A 21,863-nucleotide genomic window follows, 5' to 3' on the forward strand; every position below is an offset into this window, starting at 1 on the left:
AATCGTAATTGAATTGTGAGACCAGTGATGATTCACACCCCTAATTAGCATATATTTGGTCTAAACCTCAACCTGTCTCCTGAAGATCAGCGTACCTGTAGACTACAGCCCCTAATATAACCGAATTAAAGCCACCCATCACAGTCTCAAGTTCATTTGCCCAGGCAGGTGTGATGAGTCTTCAGGACGACAGATCTGCAGCTCAACACCATCATCTTCATGTTGCCATGGAAGCCAGACAATCTTACCGAGGACAGCGGTATAAAGCTGAGGTTTCTTTACTAGATCTTCTCCTGCATTCTCTAGGGAGTGACATTAACTACCACTGATCAAGCATTACAACATTGACAAACATCTACACGTGCAGACATCTACAGGCGCTATCATCATTATACAATTCTGCATGAGCTGTGATTGATTTAATCTTCATCAGAACATAAAACTGATCAACAGAGAGAAACTAATTAATGAGAATCACTCCATTATTTTCCCACAATCCTCAGCTGAGGGACACAGAGAGAGAGAGAGAGAGAGAGAGAGAGTGAGCGAGCGGGCATGTATTAGTGAGACAGTAGGATGATAAATGAATCCAAGTATTTCATCATTTATTTATGTAATGTGCATTTTCTCTCTTAGAAAACGCCCTTCACTTTACTCCAGTAATGTAGGATTTAATGCTTAAGAGATTATGAGACCCAACACCACTCACTGCAGTGCATCTAACCACATTCTCACATTTATCTCAACAAGGAGCGCTGCGTAAATCTGCTAAAAGATTTGTAAATCTGTTGCAAAAGTTGTAAAAGCTGTTAAATTGCTAATTCAACACACAAACGACGCCATACAACAACAGGACAAGACCCAAGCACACATAATGCAGCTGCTGCTCGGAGAAAAAAAACATCTATGGCAGAAATAAACCAAAACCTTGGCCTTTCAACAGCTACAAAAAAAACCTTAAGTCTTCTGACAAACACGGTCAGTTTTTTACATGTTAAAGAGGAGGTTTGGGATTTATGGGAACTGTGAAATATACAGTATTTTTGACCTGCTAGTGTTTTTGACCAGCTACCATGTAGTGGTGTAAATCATAAATCTCATCACGATACTTTATAACAAGGTTTCCCAAACAGGGGTTCGGGGATTGCAGGGGGTTTGGTGAGTTGATGGAAAATCTATCAATTACAATGAAATAATAAAGTGTAAATAATTTTAAAATAAAAAATCTTAATACTAACCAAATATATATTTTATTAGTTTATCATGAGCAGTGTTGGGGGTAACTTATTAGAAGTAATGCGCATTACGTAATAATATTACTTTTCTGAAGAAACAAGTAAAGTAACGCATTACTTTATAAGTGTACACATTAATATTTATGTAATTTTTTTTAAAGTAATGCAAGTTAATTTTCAATTTAATTAATTCAATTTAAAAATAAAATTATGAACTGTATTCAAACTCAACATATTAACGTAGAATATGTTCCCATGTGCGCCTAAGCGGGAACAGTTTGAGTCAGAAACGTAGATGACAGACCAGAGCTTGACATTTAGCCGATCATAAAAAACACCTGCAAGCCCTGAAAGATCAAGCCTCAGCCAAGTAAGAAAAAGTAACGCAAAAGTAACTTAAAAATAACGTAAGCATTACTTTCCATGAAAAGTAACTAAGTAACGCAATTAGTTACTTTTTTGGGGAGTAACTTAATATTGTTATGCGAAAACTTTCCCTCACACTGATCATGAGACCATTACACAACCCTATAATATATCAGAAAACTGAGACATGGAAAAATGCGTTATATGTGGCAATAAAATAGATGTTTTTGAAGTTAAGCATGCTAATGTGTTATTAAATTATTAAATACCTGAAATCTCAGGAGGTATTTCAGATACTTAATTTAGGTCAAGAGAGTTCGGTTGGCAAAAAAGTTTGAAAGCCCTGAATTATGATATCGATTCTTTCCACCAGTGATACAATGTTTGACGATTCCTCGATTTGGTTCGTGCATTTATCGATATTTAAACTGCATCCCGCGGCAGACACAAAGTTTTCTTTGACTGTTGCAATCTGACGCACAGGCACACAGTAATGACAGTAAACAAAAATGAGTGCTTTGGTGGAATACTTCATATCAATATTTATCATGTGACTTCGATGCAACACATAGTTAGACATTTGATTAATGCATCGATCAATATGGATGTATTGTATCACCCTACTACCATGTATATTTAAGAGCTGTGAGACACGATGCAGTGACTGAGAATGCACAAGTTTCTGAAGTTTATGAGACGAGCAGAAAAAATAAGATGAGAAATAAGGACAAGGCAAGGAGAGAAGTGTGTGTGACACTGGCCTGTGAAGATATCATGAACACGCTTGTGAATCTCAAACAGTTTCCAGTTAAGACTGAAGGCAGATCACGCAATCCCAGCATGACCCACAGATAAACACACGCTTACACTGAAGCCACAGCAATTAATCCAGAGCTGCACGTACAAAACCATCGGATATCTGTGAGTCTCCACAGGCCACTGACACGCTGACAGTCAACTCCTTCCTTAAACCAGAGCTGGATCTGAATACAATCAATGGACTGCTTAACATTATTGCTCTTACACTGCTCAGGAGAATACCCAACAAGAAATAGCCGTCATTTCACCTTCACTAACAGCCCAAATTTCAACTTGTTTTTGTTAGGACCCTGCCGGAGTCCTATTTGGTTATTATATCTAGTCTAGTGTGGCAGGGTTCTGACAGTACAATGTTTTGTGTGGGAGAACGTGGTTTTAGTGTTGTCTCATTAGACCACGTTTTTCCCGTGTCTTGTGACTTTTCCCCGCTCCCTTGTTTTCTCTTGTCATTGCGTGTCATCATTTATCCCCACTCCCTTGCATTTTCTAGTCTTTGTTTTTATGTCTTGTTTATTTAGTGTACTGTTTTCTTGTGTATATATATTGATATATAAAATATATTTATGTGTTTTGTCTTGTTAGTGCTTTGGTTGTCCTGTGTTTGTGTTTGTTTCACAGGTTCACATGTGCTTCCCTCACAGGTGTTCCTGCTCTGTGATTTCCTCATTATTATTTTCACCTGTTCCCCTCATTAGTGCTCCTATTTAATGTCAGTGTGTTTGGTGTTCGTTGCTTGTCCATTGTCAATTTCCCTGTGAGTACTGTGTCGGTTAAAATGCCTAGTCAAGTTCTTGTATATTTGTAGTTAGTGTTCTGTGTTGTTTTGAGTCTAGTTTAGTGTATTCAGTGTATTGTTGATCTTGCTTGTTTCATTTTGCCCCCTTGTGGGTTTTGTTTTTCTGTTTTGTTTAATAAATTCAAGTATTTTCTACCACCACTGTCTGCAATTGGGTTCGTGTTCTGCCATACCTGACAGATGGACAAGCCAAACCAGAACCCAGCAGACAGAGCCCGTTGGGCTCATTCTTTGTTTAGCTGTCGCCAAAGGGGAAGGAGCAGCAACGTTTTTGTTGAGGAGTTTTTGTGGGCAATGGGGAGCACTGACTTTAATGAGGCAGAACTGAAGACCATTTTTAATAGTTGCCTCGATGAGCCCCTCAAACCGAGCGAGGTTAGTATGCTGAGACCCCTGGGCTTAGTAGACATGATGAACTATGTTATGAACCGACCTAAGCCCAGGGTCTCAGCCGAGGCCGCAGCCCCAGACTCTTTGCCAACTATCCCGGAGGGCCGTGTTGTGGGAGTAATGACTCTGGGCGAACCAACACCCACCTCTCCGAACCCAGAGAGCTCCTCCCCACCTGTCAGCCTCCGTGGAAAGCGAGAGAGGAGGATCTCCTGGGAGTCTACGTCCGGGGGGTCCTCCTCTGAGAGTGTCACGCCCTTCACAGTGCCTCCCTCTCTTCCTACTCTCTCTGCACCCCGGCCAAAGAAGAAGAAGAGGAAGAAGGGGTCCTCGGGTCTCCAGCCGGCTGCAGCCTCCCCTGTCTCGTCTCCGCTGCCGGCCACAGCGCCCCCTGTCATCGTCCCTGTCTCGTCTCCGTTGCCGGCCGCAGCGCCCCCTGTCATGGTCCCTGTCTCATCTCCGTTGCCGGCCGCAGCGCCCCCTGTCGTGGTCCCTGTCTCGTCCCCACTGCCGGCCGCAGCGCCCCCTGTCGTGGTCCCTGTCTCGTCTCCGCTGCTGGCCGCAGCGCCCCCTGTCTTGGCTCCTGTATCACCTCCGCTTCCAGCCACAGCGCACCCTGTCTCGCCTCCTGTTGTGGTCTCGCCGCCTGCAGTGCCTCTTGTTGCGGCTTCCCAGCCCACTGCAGCACCCCCTGTTATCCTTGCCCCAGCACTGCCACAGTTTTACCCTTCTGGACCCACCTCTCCCAGAGTTACCCACAGGAAACCCGTCAAGTCAGCCAGGACTCCATCCTTGGCCATACCCCGGGGATCAAGGACTCACGCCCCTCCCCCTCCCACCCAGTCTGGACCACCACCTATTAACTTTGTTATTCCCCCGCCCCCCCTCCCTTGTTTATTGTTTTTATTGTCTCACCCTAACCCTCTAGTTGTTCTGTCTTGTCTTCCTTTATTGGTGTTTGTCATGTTTTCATGGGTTTTGTCTTCTGTCCAGTCTGTCTTGACCTGTGTCTCTCCTTGAGGGCCGCCAGGTGGCGTCCCTTGAGGGGAGGGTACTGTTAGGACCCTGCCGGAGTCCTATTTGGTTATTATATCTAGTCTAGTGTGGCAGGGTTCTGACAGTACAATGTTTTGTGTGGGAGAACGTGGTTTTAGTGTTGTCTCATTAGACCACGTTTTTCCCGTGTCTTGTGACTTTTCCCCGCTCCCTTGTTTTCTCTTGTCATTGCGTGTCATCATTTATCCCCACTCCCTTGCATTTTCTAGTCTTTGTTTTTATGTCTTGTTTATTTAGTGTACTGTTTTCTTGTGTATATATATTGATATATAAAATATATTTATGTGTTTTGTCTTGTTAGTGCTTTGGTTGTCCTGTGTTTGTGTTTGTTTCACAGGTTCACATGTGCTTCCCTCACAGGTGTTCCTGCTCTGTGATTTCCTCATTATTATTTTCACCTGTTCCCCTCATTAGTGCTCCTATTTAATGTCAGTGTGTTTGGTGTTCGTTGCTTGTCCATTGTCAATTTCCCTGTGAGTACTGTGTCGGTTAAAATGCCTAGTCAAGTTCTTGTATATTTGTAGTTAGTGTTCTGTGTTGTTTTGAGTCTAGTTTAGTGTATTCAGTGTATTGTTGATCTTGCTTGTTTCATTTTGCCCCCTTGTGGGTTTTGTTTTTCTGTTTTGTTTAATAAATTCAAGTATTTTCTACCACCACTGTCTGCAATTGGGTTCGTGTTCTGCCATACCTGACAGTTTTAGCCTAGACGTCTGGGCTGTGTTTAAACGATTATTAGACATCTTTTCACAGACACAAATTTGTCAACTAGCACACAGTTTAGAGATATGAAGCAATTGTGAAAGCATAACTCAGATTTGCTCTTGAAAGAATTCAACCAAAAATTTTTCATATCTGAAAAACATGCGAGAAGCAGGAGACTTGAACAAAAGTCTATATTTGATCTCGATTTAATTTAATTGCTGTCTAGGAACGACAATGGAGACATTGAACTGCTCTCATCTCTTTCCTCTCGGTAGCCTTGAAAAGCTGTGTTCAATTTTATCTTTCAAATACCATTCAAATGTTTTTCAATTGACAAAAACTAGATTTAATTTAATTTTCAAATGGAACAAATACATTTTTCACATTTTCTTTAAATGCTGAATCCTCTGGGTTTCCCATTCAAAGTCTCTGAGCCCAAATCTGACACAAGTTTCTCCAGAACGAAACACATCTACTGTTAAAGCCCCAGTCTGTCTGCCTGTTTCTTTTTGTTTTCACATCATCTCCTTAGGAACTCCATTTCCCATGATCCTTCACACTCTCTCACCTGTGTCTCATCATCATCATCTTCACCTTTATTAACAGCCACTCTGTTTTCCCCATGGTTGTCCAGTCTTAGTCTAATGTGATATGTGTAAACTTGCCTGTCCTTGAAGTTTGTTATTAAAGATTATATGTTCAGATCTCCTTCGTCCTCCTTCATCCTCCATTGTCCCCCGTCTTCTTCGTTTCCCATTTATTTCGTCCCCAGTCTCCGTCCTCCATTGTCCCCCGTCTTCTTCGTTTCCCGTTTATTTCGTCCCCTATCGCTTTTGTCCCCAGTCTCATTCGTCCTCCATCTCCTTTGTCCCCGTCTCCTTCATCCCCGTCTCCTTCGTCCCACGTCTTCTTCGTCTGACGTCTCCTTCGTCCCCCGTCTCCTTCGTCCCCCGTCTCCTTCGTCCCCCGTCTCCTACGCCCCCCATCCCCCTCTCTTCTGTCCCTCGTCTCCTTCACCCCCCATCTCCTTTGTTGCCCTCTCTTCTGTCCACCATCTCCTTCGTCCCCATTTCCTTCTTCCCCATCTCCTTTGTCCCCTGTCTCCTTCTTCGCCCTCTCTTCTGTCCCCCGTCTCCTTCGTCGCCCTCTCTTCTGTCCCCCGTCTCCTTCGTCCCCAGTCTCCTTCGTCTTCTATTTCTTTCGTCCTACATCTTCTTTTCCCCCAAATCCTTCTTCTCCAACACCTTCGTCCCCCATCTCCTTCGTCCTTCATTTCCTTCTTCCCCCAAATCCTTCTTCTCCCAAATTCTTCTTCCCTCGAATCCTTCTCCTCCAACTCCTTCGTCCCTTATCTCCTTCGTCTCCCATTTCTTTTGTCTTTCATCTCCTTCATCCCCCAACTCCTTCGTCCTCCAACTCCTTCGTCCTCCAACTCCTTCGTCCTCCAACTCCTTCGTCCCCCATCTCCTTCGTCCTCCACCACACGTATCATGACATCCAGACTCTCAACTGTTTTAAGGTCTCTTAATGATCATGCAATGCAGCAAACAAGTCAGATCAATACGACTGAAAATGTGGGTTTCTTAGCTCATAAGTGATTGATGTAGAACACGGTTATGCGTCCTGATGCTTGGATCTTTGATCAGGAGCGTGACTCCAGGGCAAGTTAAACTTTCATCGTGGCGTGTGTTACAGCAGACGTGCGCTGCAGTTTAGGATGCGATGTGCAACTCGTGATTGACTCTTAAGATTCTTTAATTTATGAGCAATTCTGAGAACTGAGAGGCATCGATTCAGACTCTTCACGGCATAAGTAACTAATCTAACCCCGGTCTGTGTGTGTGTGTATGTGTGTGTGTTCAGTGTCCAAATTAACTACAGCTACACCTGCCAATAGATGTAAGAGTTGAGAAAATTTAATGGCCATAAATATTTCTCACTGCTTGTGCATTATTTCATTAGCGCATTTTTGCCTTGCATGTATTTTCCATAAGATCACAGCTGTATCAGTATCTCATACAGTCATGTGACTCTAAACCAGCATTATATTGCTATTTATAACGTATGGACAGTCATTTTAATTCATTCAGTTTGCCAATTTATACCTGGATAAGTCAATATTATAGAAGATTTTAATATAATTTATCCCAAACCAGATTATTTTAGCTATATGATCTACATTCATTCTGTAGCCCCAGACGCTCCATTTCATATGTTCCATTTCTATCTTCCTCCATTTCTTAACTTCAGGACAAAACAATGAGACCAAGTTGATTCTTATTAGTGAGATCTTCATTAGAGAAAGAAAGAGAGAGCGAAAGTGAGAGAGACAGGGAGAGAGAGAGAGAGAGAGAGAGAGGGAGAGAGAGAGAGAGAGAGAGAGAGAGAGAGAGAGAGAGAGAGTGAGAGAGAGAGAAAGAGAAAGAGAGAGAGAGAGAGAAAGAGAGCAGTGCCGAGGCTCCAGATCTGAAAAGATGGGTTCTTTGTAAAGGACAGATTGATTTCTGGATTGGTGCTGGAATTTTTCAAAGAGCCACAAACTTCTAATTACCCACAATTCCACAGAGACGGACAGTGAAAGCACATCCTGATGGGTGACACACAATCACAATCACATTTACATTCAAATAAGAGTTCCTGTGACTGCTCTCTCCCATGAGATGTTAGACAGGGTTGACCAGATGATGTCAATCTCCAGTACGGAGTGGAGCGCTAGTCAAACCAGCACTCGTCAAACCGCACTGATATATGAAATATTACCGAATAAAAAACTGGTTAAAACTGAAGAAGCAAAATCCTCTTAGTGCATCTGACATGTTTTCTTGTAAATTATTTTTTTTAAATTTGACTCTTATGTTTAGTTTCAGTAATTTCATTTTAATGCCAATGAAAAGGTTATTAGTCAGTAACTGAAATGCCTTTTTACAAATGTCACTTTTGTCATTTCATTGTTAATTAACACATTTGATGGTCTTAACCTGCAAAAATGAATGCAAGCTCTTTGGAAAAATATTTTTTTCTTTGGACAAAAAAATAGTAAACAGTTGCAAAATCAAAAAGATCTCCTGTGGCTGTCACACACGAGTTGTATTCAGGTCCAAGGACTCACAAGGGACACACGTTTAAATGTGACCACATCATCTTTCATGCACTTTGAGGACTTTGCTGAATGCATTGTGTTATTTGATGGATTCTGCCAACAAATCAGTATTTCTAAATGGCCTGAGGTCGGGATTAAGCGGATTTGAATCAAAAGTATTTGATGAACATATAATGCGTGCAGAGAACATTTGGTAAATATCTTTATTATATTTTTGACAGAGATGGCATTTAGTGGGATTTGCATCTAAGCTCTTTCAATAATTAAGGTACTTTTGACACTGTTTCTGACCAAATGTAAACAATGAAAAAAATATATTTACTTATTTTTTATTGAATTAATAAATCATTACAAATAACATTATTCTTTCCTGAATCATTTAATTATTGCAAAAACATTGCAGTACAAATTTTAAAGAGATAAAAATATTTTAAATGTCCAGCCCTAAAGGAAAGCACAAACACCCTTAAACCCACATAATGAAACACACACACACACGCGCACACACACACGCGCACACACACACACACACACAAATACACACACACACACACACACACACACACACACACACACACACACACACACACACACACACACACACACACAGATAAACATGCACTAATGCAGCTTCTGTCACTTCAGGGAGATGTAATCTATCTGTTTGTGTATGGTGTGTGTGTGTGTGTGTGTGTGTGTGTGTGTGTGTGTGTGCATGTGTGTGTAATTGTACGTCAGATTTAAGAGGAAAACAATCTCCAGTCATTTAGAGTGCTATCTCTGTCATGACACAGACAGAAACTGTTCCTCCATTAGTCTAATTCCTGAGGTTCTGTCCGGCCCCGAGCCGCTCTCATCTCAAATGAAACTCGATCAATGCAACATTACAGACAGAGAGAGACAGACGAAATACGGGAAAAGCATTCTAATGACTTCCAATATGTCAGTGCGTGGAGAAAATGGTTTAATTAAAATAGATTTGCGTGTTTTGATATAAAAATTCATTGGCAACGCTTTTGTCTTTGTGCCCATTAGCAGCACAATAGAGTCAGCCATGATATTGAGCTTTTAGGGGCTTTTACGGTAACGTGCAATAATACGCGGTTACTGGAGGAACCTTCAAGTATTGGGTTAAGGAAACACCACAGTCCAGCATCATGTTTCTCACTGTTTCTCTCATTTATCTTTTTTTACACTGCAAAAAATGACTTTCTTACTTAGTATTATTGTCTTGTTTTAAGTACAAATATCTATACTTTTTTTTAATCAATATGCATTTTCTTGATGAGCAAAATTACCTTCTTAAATTAAGTGTTTAAGAAAAATGTCAATATTTTTTTACCCCATTAGCGTATTTTTTGCTTGTTTTAAGATTCACTTTAATTTTATGACTTATTTTCTTGGGTCATTTTGCTCATAAAGAAAATACATCTTGTTTTAGAAAATTTTTGATATTTGTACTGAAAAAAAGACAAAAATACTAAGTAAGAAAGTCATTTTTTTTTTGCAGTTTTGGAATTTTAAAAACAATCAACCAACTCTGAAGTTTTAAAGCATGAACCACATCAATCTGCTCTGAAATGGTCACAACATTACAAACGTTTACTCTAGACCTGAGATGATTCGGCATTACACCCCGAAAAATGACCAAATTATTACAGATTGACAAACAATCCTGAAAATATGTAAATGCATAAGGAATGTTTCCTATTTCTGTTGTGTAAATGATGCAAAACAGGTCTGAAATAAATTAAAAGAAAATAAATGACTTAAAAATGTTTAAAGCGATAGATCACACAAAAATGAAAATTCGGTAACACTTCGGTACCCAAAAGTTATATTTACTAACATTAGTAAATGCATTAGCTAACATGAACTAACAATGTTCAATTTGGTTTATCAGCATATATTCATCTTTGCTAATATTAAAGTGCGTTACACTAAACTTTCAGCATGCAAATATTTTTTGGGACGTTGCTGAATGGAAGCACCATATCGCTTTTTAGCAGAGAAAGGTCAAGCCGTGATGTACTGATAATCTACTGGTCACATGTCTTCACGTGAATTTGCAGGTCAGAGTTCACCAGACTTAAACTTTGGTATGCCGCAAAATGTGAAATATTATGAGCTTGCATTTGCATGCGTATGAATGGAGTTCAATGGAAGGAAAAGAGTAGCGTGACCTCCCTTTAGTTACTACAAAGTTCATTGCGCAGTAATAATTGTTAACAGAATATAAAAATGTGTAAGTACATGCTGAAATTAACATGAATTTAAAGGGGCCGTTTCCAGGACAGGGTTTATCCTAATCCCAGACTAAAAGGCATGTTTGAGCCGCCTTCATTTAAAAACACCTTGTACTGACTCATCTTAACATATATCAGTGCCATTGTTTTGTCTCAGGATGCAGTAATGTTTTGTTTTGTAGGGTATGTTTGTAAAAATAGTTTAAATGTCCTAATATAGCTAAGCCCTAGTCCTGGATTCATGTCTGGAAAACCGCCCAAAATGATTTAATGGTTTTTAATAAATAACTAACTATTAAAGGGTTAGTTCACCCCAAAATGACAACTTCAGGGTGAGACAGAATTTTCATTTTTGGGGAAAATCTCTCTTTAAGGAAGGCCACAGATCATGAGGTCATAAATGGAAATATCAGAAAGACCCATTGAGGTAAAGATTGTAATTTCACATGTATGTTATGATGCAGACACGATCACAATCGTGTGTTTCTTACCAGGTGGCATCCATGGATCCAGTGAAGGCTTCTCACTGGTGTCCAACTGTTCCCAGTCAAGATCATCATCTCGCCCTTGGGTATAGCCGCACGACTGGAAGGGTTTCTCGAAGTCACAATCGCCTGCAACAAAAGAGCAGACGTTTATATTGACACAGTGACTCCCCATTACCTCCAGCTGGAAATGAACGCCCCCCTCCTCTTCCTCCTCTTTAATGCGAGCGCTCGTAATGCAATATGCCAAACAACAGAGCGGTTAAAAAGAGATGGAGAGAGATTCCCATCGTACGCACGCACGCACGGCACAACATATATTACCGTCATTAGCTACGCCGCGTGCCAATTTCACAATGACAGAAATGAAGTGTCCAAACTCTATCATCATTACACGCTGGGCCGCCGCCGCCGTGCCACCGAGCATAAATTTGATTCATTTGGAAGCGCCGTGCGACCAGACTTCCCTCTCGAATCGCCATCGGTTACCTCTCATTCATCCTAATTCTCCTCGCGGGACACGAGGCCGACGGCATGGCATGTAGATGCTGAACAATGGGCTTTTAATTCCTGTAGGTTACAAAACCAAACAGATGTAAAAGAGAAAGTGATTGATGCCTTATTTAATAACAGGTAAAAAATATTGCACATAACTCATTTATAATAACATACAAACAGCTCGGTTCCACCGTTGAAAAAACTGATATGTGCTATCATGTGCACTGATTTTAACACCAACTCTGAGAACTAAAGTATAATCTTTATCTCACAAACAAGATCCTTTAACTCACACAGAGTCGATTGACAGATTGTTGTATAACCACTATGAGAGGCGCAAAGAACTAAATATTCAGATGTAATTACAGGTATACAGAAACAAACACAGTGTGAAAAGAAACAAATACATCAGATTTATAAAAACATCACTGTGAACAAAACAGAGGTCTTTGCACACCAGACAATAGAAAATAATGATGAAATGATTTTAACATGGAGCATTGTTGGAGTCACTATCAAAGTTAATTCACATTAGAGCTGCTACACACACACGCACGCACGCACGCACACGCACGCACACAGACACACACACACACAGCTTTTAAATGGCACACCTGATCCATCATTACACCAAACACACACGGCAACCACCTCTATAAACTATATGAGTGTGTGTCTGTGTGTAAATGTGTATGTGAATAAGTGTGTATATGCATTTGTGAATATGCATTGGTCTGTCTGTGTATGTGAGTATATAAGCATGTGTGCTCCTGTGTAACTCAGTAGTAGAGCATTGCATCGGATGGTCATAGATTCGAACAAAGGGAACACACGTTGGTAAAAAAATGTATACCTTGTAATGCCCTTTTATAGTAAGTTGCTTTTGATAAAAGTGTCTGCAAAAATGCATAAATGTAAATAAGTGTGTGAAAGTGTGTGCATGCATGTGTGAATGTTTATAATGTTTGCATTTTTTAATCTGCGCTAGAGATGAAACGTTATGAACATTTGATATCATATTTAATGACCAACATCACCACGGTTATCAATATTATCATGGTTTTGTAAACGATTCCTAGAAATTAAAAAAAGTACTCATGCAAACCAAATTTAAAATTGATTTTACATGCAAGTGCACTTTTGTTTGCATAAACATCATAACAGTGGTGGTGAATCAGTATATCGTGTACGCAGGTTCGGGCACTGATAAGGACTCTTGCTCACTTGACATTGGGACACTGTTCACTTCTTATCCTGTGACGTGGCTGCTTTAGCGTGTTGTGTTCATTCACAGCTGCTACTCATCAGACCAACATCTCTCTGACTTCATTTTTAAACAGTACATTGTGAAAATGCTGTCATTATTCTCTTACATATACATCCATAAAATTGGAAGAATATAATTAAAGTTTAAATATAAATTTTTTTTAAATATTGAGTAGTTTGTGGTCCCTTACTGTCTAGTGATGTGTGTCTATATTAAAACTCTTTATACAATTTCTGTCGCATTTTATGAAGTTTATTGAGTTGGATCACACGATGTTCGGTTGGAGAGCTTTAGAAAAGGTCACGTGATTTCCAGTAAGGGAACATAGGGACCATCGATGCTCACTGAGTTTTGCATTGCATTGTGGGAATTTTTAAGGAACGAACGTTCTAGTGCATTGAAAGGATTCTGCGATTGAGACAGCCCTTAAAATGTCTGAATCTTCCTGATCAGATCCCAGACTACTGAACGAGAGAGCTGACTGAGACACAGACATTAATCATGGCACATTTGGGGTTGTGAGAGAAGTGTTCATCTAGTTCAGATAAAACACAAGTAAGTGAAATCAGACAAATCGGAAAGTCACTTATCTGTGTACAGTGGCAAGAAAAAGTATGTGAACCTTTTGGAATTTCATGGTTTTAGTCAAGGGTATCGACAAACATAATGTGTCTAAAAATAATTACACAAAACATTGTGATCTTTCATGTCCTTATTAAGAACAACCAAAAGCCCAGTGCTTGTGGTAAAAGTATATAAACCCACGATATAATGACCTCAAAAAGCTAATTGTAGTCAGTTTTTAGCAAAGCTGGAGTCTGGTTAAGATAATACGTTTGGAGATGTGGACTACAGCTACTTTGACTGATAAAACCCCTCAAACTTTTGGAGTTTGCTCTGCACAAGAAGAAGACGATTATGTGAGACACATCTCACCAAAAGGAGCTTTCATAGGAGCTACCATCAAGAATTGTTGCTTTACATAAAGCTAGAAAGGGTTACAAAGTTATTTTAAAGACTTCATCAGTCTACAGTTATGCAAACAATCTACAAATAGAGATGCTTAGATGAGAAATGTGGTGTACTTTATGACCCAGGAGTAAAGCTATACGACACCTGCGCTCACAGAAGAAACAAACAGAGCTTTAAACTCATCAGATCACATCATTTCATGAAAAATACATCTGTCTAAAGAAATATTAAGTAAACATGCGTCAGTACAACTAGATTTTAATAAATGTGAATTTTTTTTGGATTTAAATACAATCAGGGAAGCTGTATTTCAATGTAACAATAGGAACATAACTTCATTTCACCCATCAGGAATTAACCAGAAGATGAAGAGTTTCTCTATACAGTACGAGTAGATAATTGCTCCTCCATCGACCTGTGGATGAATTTGCACCTTTGTGTCTCTGACTCATGACAGATTTACTGCATTGTCTTCCTCCACATTCATGCAGTAACTGCTTTCTGATGATACATTCAAGCTTTTGTCTGCTCACATGGGTACGAGAAGAGAGATCAAGCTGATCTTTGGTTCGATACGTGCTGTCAGGAGACAGACAGACAGACGGTCTTTCTCTATCTGAGGCCTAAGAACATCCAGTGCAGGACACAATAACACATTTAATGAAACCTCTTACATTTAGACACATTTAACAGCTCTGTGCCACTGAATGCACAAGATCATACAGTTTTGTGATTTATAAAAGTGCACAGATGAATTTGATCACAAAAGCATCTTAAAAATGGTTCATTAGGTGCTTAAAGGGGTCATATTATGAATATTTTTTTAAACATGTAAAATTCTTTGGTGTCTCCAGAGTACATATATGAAGTTTTAGCTCAAAATACCCCACAGATCATTTATTATAACATGTTAAAATTGAGACTTTCCACGTGTGAGCAAAAATGTGCCATTTTTGGGTGTGTGCTTTAAAATACAAATGAGCTGATGAAAGCAAACACTGATCACCATAATGGTGGTTTGTTGAAATTGAAACTCAGTTGTGCTGTCAATTATTTTTTCTCTCTCTCTCTTGAAATCTGAATTACCAAATGTTTTACATGCTTGAAGAGAATGGTTTACCAAAACTAAGTTACTGAATTGATCTTTATCACATTGTCTACGATGATGGGGATCCAAATATAACAGTTAAACTTGTAAAAAGTCAGATTTTCACACTATGACCCCTTTAATATAATAAAAAAAAGTACTGAATGATCTTGTCGATTAAAGATATTGTGACAGGGCTTAATGTTTTTGACAGTTTAATTTATAGTGCACTTTTATTTTGTATTAACAATAAACGAACAGCTATTAAACAAGGGGGGTGCTGCTTCTGTTGATTGTTTTAAGAAACTTCTTAAGACACATCTTTTTAGTCATGCTTTTAATGTATAAATTGTGCATTTGTTGTAACTTATTTTTTTTCCTGCAATTATTTTGTTTTGTTTGCTGTAGCGCTTTGAGACTGCAAAAGGCGCTTATAAATAAGATGTATTATTATTTTTAAGAAAACAAGCTACTGCTCATTCCTGAGGCTCATGCGACAAAACTACATTTCCTATAATTCTCTGTGTCAGATAAAGCATCAGCCCCACACCTAAAGCACAATATTTGCTCTTCATTGTGTTGCATTAGCTTTAAAAGCACTTAAAGATAGAAAGGAGTATAAATAAAGTCACAGCGCATGCAGATGAGACGAGCCTCGCTCGAGCAGATAATGAAGACAACTGCCTCTGTACTTTCACTCGGTGCTAAAAGGATTGTTTGTAACGTGATCTCTGTGTTTATCTGGCTTCATGTAGGAGGAAAACTCTCTCTCTCTCTGTAACATCACGAGTCTTTACGGCACAGATTTCACGCTGAATGACGAGACACCGGGGACAGAAGCAGGTTATCTCGCTGCTTAATATGTGGAGTCGTACATCATACAGACAAATGCAAATCAAACCAGCGCGTCAACCACCAACGAGGCGCGTCCACCGAGACACATCTGATATACTGTCGGAAACTTTCCTCTGAATCCTCCACACATCGCTAATCTTTCAAATCTCTTCAAAAGCCCACTCTTCTCTACATGAGGTGTTTGGAGACAGCGCGAGGCCCTCGGTGAATCAGACCCTCGTTGTGTGTTAGCAAACACGAGCTTAATGTCGGTGAACAATCGTGTGTTTGCGCTTTACAAATGTATGTTTGTTTCTAGAAATGCACATAAATCTCAGACTCGAGGCTCTGGAGTCAGAGGGGGGCGACTTTATTTCAATCAGTGTTTGCGCTCGATTGTTTTGCACTTACCATCCTCAACATCAACCCTTAAACGCAGCTCTTCAGCATGTAAGAGCCACACAGAAATGTTTGATATTCTAATGAACGTTCAGAAGTCTGAGCAGTGAAGACGTTGGTGCTCGCTGGAAAGTCACACAAATAAAAAACACATGATACAAATTTTCTGCCGCTATTTGATAACTTAGAATGAACCAATCAGGGCCCAAGCCTTTAAGTGGCCCAAATCTAAATTTTATTTGGAGGCCCATTGGTTTCCTTCTTCTTATATAAACCTCATGCATGTAAAAGACCGAAGGAAAACAGACCAATCACAACATAACACCAACTGTGACGTTACAGTCAAGATATATGCCCTCAATATTAAATTAAGTAGAATGTTATTGCAATGCTAAAAACAAAGTTGGGACTGCTGAGTTAGCGCTATATGCTAGTCAATGCTATATGCGACTTAATGCTATATGCTAGTTAGTTCTATATGCTAGTTAGTTCTATATGCTAGTTAATGCTATATGCTAGTTAATACTACATGCTAGTTAATTCTATATACTAGTTAATGCTATATGCTAGTTAATTCTATATGCTAGTTAGCTCTATATGCTAGTTAATGCCATATGCTAGTTAATGCTATATGTTAGTTAATGTTATGTTAGTTAATGCTATATGCTAGTTAGGGCTATATGCTAGTTAATGCTATATGCTAGTTAATGTCATATGCTAGTTAATGCTATATGTTAGGTAATGTTATATGTTAGTTAATGCTATATGCTAGTTAGGGCTATATGCTAGTTAATGCTATATGCTAGTTAATGCTATATGCTAGTTAATGCTATATGCTAGTTAATGCTATATGCTAGTTAATGCTATATGCTAGTTAATGCTATACGCTAACGTTTATGCTGAAGTTCTACTTTTGACATTACAGTTACGTTTTGCAGGTCCATACTGAAAAAAACTCAAACGTATCACTCAGAAACGTCCATTAATAATCTCCAAACAATTGATTATTCCTCAAAATCTGATACAGACTCAAACATAAGATCTGTTTACACACACACACAGAGCTACTGAAGGAGAAACAGCCAATCAGAGCAGAGCTCAATATTATTATTCATTTCAAGTAAGGTAATAATAGACCATTTCAATCTAAAGGCAAATCACCACATTAACTTCCATAGTAGGAAAAAAGAATACTATGGAAGTCAATGGGGTCCACAAACGGTTTGGTTACAATGACAGAATTTTCATTTTTGGGTGAATCCCTTTAACATCAGAAATCTCACTGCATGTCCTCGTAATACATTAATAAGTTGTTTGTTTAAAAAACATTCAATTCTTATGTAGATAAGTTTAAATGGGCAGCATATGCGTATAAAGAGAACAGATTAAGAGATAAACCACTTCTTTGACAATAACAAACAATAAAAGTTCATGTTAAGGCAGAGCCGGCGCCAGACCATAACTAACAGGGGGGCACTTGGCTTCCAATGGTGGGGCAGAGGCGTCATGCCCATTGAAACTGAGGGGGCACGTGCCCCCTCGGATTTTTGAGCCAAATGGATTTTGCAAGCAACCTCAAAAATAAAAAAGCGTCCATTAATCTTTTAATCTGTTTAAAATTCCCAAATTATCAATTTTCTGCTGCATCCGTGTCACTTTTCAGAGTTTTGATAGTGTTTTGATTGTGTACATTACTTTATTCTGGCGGCAGTCGGCGCAGCCTCAGACGTCAGCGTCTGAGCGCGCTCACGAGCTTACAGTAGCTGTTGCTGCTCGACCTTATTAGCAGGGGCGGCGTTTGCGTATGGCAGTTGCCATACCCTAGCATTCAGACAAAACACCAGAAATCAACAGGCTATAATGATGCTCATTAAAGATAATTTAAAATATTTTCAGTAGAACATATCTAAACATTGGTACATCACTAATAAGTATCATTTACACGTGTGTTCGACTTCATGCTATGACACTGGAACCGACAAGCGGATGACATCAACGTGCCGCGACAGCGGTTTGAAATCAAACTCTTCCGATGATTCCTCGAGTCACCCTCGCGGTACTTTGACGTCATCAGCCTGTCGTTCTTACAGCGCAGCTTGAAGTCGAACACAATCTATAGTTGGGTTCGCTCTGCAGGAGGTCTCATGATGACCGCTGCTTTTATAATCTTTATTTTCGCAAGTAAAATCCTTTTTGTTTCAACATTTAAACAGACTCATGGTTCTCCCCCACACTCGCGCTTTGCATATTGCATACATTATTCCAGAAGTAAAATGATTTGCTCTGTGGATAAATAAATATGTTCTCTTCCACTGGGGATTGTAACGCAGCCGAAGTGAATTGTATTATTTTTTTGCGCGCATTTTTGAATATGGCCACTTGTGGAATAAAAACTGCACGACGACAAAAGGTAAGACTTGTTTTTGCATTTAGCTCTGTTTTACTAAGAATTTTATTTAGTGTTGGATAACTATGTGTGCTCTATCACATCATTTAAAAGTCTTTATTGTGTGTTTATAAGTGGATTTGGCGGTTGTCGTGACAAGATTTGTGAAGGGATGTCACAGTATGTTTTGTTTTGATATTATCTTGTTTTAGTTTATCTGTTGCTGGAGTTGTGCTTAGTTAATAATTATTTGAAAAGCATTTTAAATAATCATGATTTCTATTGTTCTATTGTTGTTGTTTCATTTGTATTGCTTCCGTATTGTTGTCAGTAGTGTACATCCGTGCAGTCGTAGGATGCTTTTGTACAGGTTGGTGGAATATGTACACATATGTGGTTTTATAGATTAGTTATTTGAGAATGGCCTTCTTGTACGAAGAATTTTTGCCATACCATAGCCTAGGTTTTCGTGAAACGCCGCCACTGATTAGTAGAGATTTCTAGATTCATCTTCTTGGCACAACGCCAAAGTTCGCCAGAGTTCACGGGGGCGCGGAATCACACGTTCACATAACTTATAAGGTAAAATTTAATGCAAAAATCCGTTCCTCTAATAATTTTATCCAAACATATTTTTTAAAATCATTATTGAACATTAAAATCAATCACGTGGCTATAGCTTATGGCATTTTCGTTGTTTATATACTTTATGGATGTAAATTACATTAATTTCATAGGATAATGCATTTGTTGTGCAAAATGCATTAATGACAGAATTAAACAAGTCGTTAAACAAAACGTAAATAGAACACATGCCGTTTCAGATGTAAATATGATGCCAATATGTCATTATTCTGATTGAATAGTATTTGAAATGAAAGTTAGTCAACACTTTTATTTTGGAGGTTTTTGCACTATGGCAGGGGCGTTTAGAATGTTAGAAATGTAAGTGCCATGGAAAAGACTGAAAGCTCTATAATATAATTCGTTTGATGTATGTGTATGCGCAAATTTCTGTGAGCTTTGCACACTGTGCCCCCTTAAAAAAAATTGGTGCATGACGCCCCTGTGGGGGGGCATGCAAAAGCAACAATAACTTGCAAAAACAAGACATTAAAACAACAAATACAGTGCAAGCACACACTCCTACAACTGGTAGAGACTGTCAGCTCATTTCCCGTATAAAGTGCAAAAGACCACAAACTATGCGCAAAACTATTGAACTTCGACCGCGGCGTGAGCGCAAGCTGAGCTCCGCTGCGCTCGCGCTTTGCTTGACGCAACAACAAACCGCCCTCGCGCGGCGCAAGCCATTGAAATGAATGGGTTTCATAGCGCAGCCCACACCGCGTCCTGGCTTGAAAAAAGCCGCTTTACCATAATCACGTCGTAATGCTGTTAACGGTCTATAGCCACACTTTATATATATAATTATTTTAATAAAAAAAAACATATCAACAATTTTTTCCTCATTTGATTACATTAAAAGTCATAAAACTTTCAATGTTTAATTTATTTTAATTAATCTTGATATATATTAAATTAATAAAAAACTTTGTAGGGGGGCACAACAACCTGTTTGGGGGGGGCACTGCCCGCGAATGCCCCCCCTTGACGCCGGCCCTGTGTTAAGGTTGTCAAAATTCACATGGCTGCAAATCTCTCTTACATTTCAGATGTAGTTGATTAATATTCTAGTGTTGAGATGTAAGCTGTGAGGTTTCTGTTACAGCAACTATTGATTGATTGATTGATGACATTTCAACAGTTCGACCCTGTGAAGGTCTCAAAGGTGTAACGTCTTCTCTCCTGCGGTACCCAACAATTATTCAGCGGTACGCAGCAGATCGCACCTTTGTACAGGTGTCTTAAACTCAATCTCGCTGGAGTGGCGCGCGCGTGTGCATACGAGGACGCGTTTTAGTAGCCAATGTTCCTTTCGTCCTTGAAACGAATGCTAATGCATTATTTCACCATTTAGCAGCGGGGAGCCGAACACCCTCGACCGTCCAGCCACTGAAAATCAAAACAAAAGTGACGAGAAGAACCTTGCATTCAAATGAATCTCTCAGGAAGAATCAGGATCCATTAAAGTGCATTTAAAAGCATCGCAACGCCCGGCCCTGCAGCAAAACCAATTCACATTTGTACTAACTTAAACACGACACAGCAAAAACTTTAAGCACACACGAAATTGTGGTGTTAAAGTACCACGTTTACTATGATTTGTGTATTTGCCAAATCTTATACATTAATATTCACATTTACATTCATGCATTTTATCAGTACATGCTAAACGGACAATACAATAATGCCCTCATTATGGATTACAAAGTCAGTCCAGATCTCTGCAGCTCAACCGAGTAACAGAAGTCAAGTAATTATCTGAAACAACATGTAGTACAGCACTCACTCCTCTGTACCGCGGTATCAGGTTAACCATGAGCCTAACCAGGAGAGACAAGAGAAGTAATTGACAAGCCTTGCGTGTCAGTGGTTGAACTGTTTTACAGAGACTTTATTTAGTCCGACAGTAAATGAGAGACGCAGACAGCATTCGATGCATTTGTCGCCGTCAGCTCATAAACGCCTCACACACGTCCTCTTCGCCGAGCGTTCTCAAAGCGTTTGCTTTCTGTTTGAGCACACAATGCTTTTATAGAAGCGCCTCACACAGATCTATCCATCTTTTTAGCACCGCCAGCCAGGGGCGAGAATCAATACGACGCCCCTCGATACAGGAGCCAATTTCTCCTAAAGATTTTCCAGTCAGACTTAAAAGGCCTTTTGTTATTGCAAGAGGAACAAAAGTAAACTTTCAACATTAGAAGATGCAGGGAAAATTCCCAGATAAACAAGGGTGAAAGACCTCTTAACAAATATCCCTTACACACACACACAAACTGTATACTGTACTGTACCTTTATCCATGGCAGAATCATAGTAAATCTGAACATAAAATGCTGTGAAATTAAACCTGCATTGTTTCATCTATTGATGCATGCACAAAACATCTAACATTTCATTAAAGCAAAACAACTGAAAGTGGGGCCGGGTAAATCACATTATGAAATAAATGATGGTCTTCAATACACATCCGTCACAATTACTGCCCACCTTTCATTTTTTGCAACCATTTTGCCAAGAAAACATCAGCGTCTTCTCCTATAATGTCTGATGAGTTTGGAGAATACATGACAAGAGATCAGAGATCATTACTTCATT

General features: G+C 39.5%; 1 protein-coding gene across 1 annotated transcript in view; it reads right to left on the reverse strand.

Moving 5' to 3' along the window:
• LOC135744126 (receptor-type tyrosine-protein phosphatase mu-like) overlaps window positions 1–21,863 on the reverse strand; it is a 218,618-nt gene that overhangs the window by 151,967 nt on the left and 44,788 nt on the right. Inside the window, exon 2 of the mRNA XM_073814927.1 lies at window positions 11,202–11,324. Coding sequence (XP_073671028.1) covers window positions 11,202–11,324 — 123 coding nt within the window. The remainder of the gene's footprint in view (window positions 1–11,201; window positions 11,325–21,863) is intronic.

This window comes from Paramisgurnus dabryanus, chromosome 6, assembly GCF_030506205.2.
Source record: "Paramisgurnus dabryanus chromosome 6, PD_genome_1.1, whole genome shotgun sequence".
NCBI lineage: Eukaryota > Metazoa > Chordata > Actinopteri > Cypriniformes > Cobitidae > Paramisgurnus > Paramisgurnus dabryanus.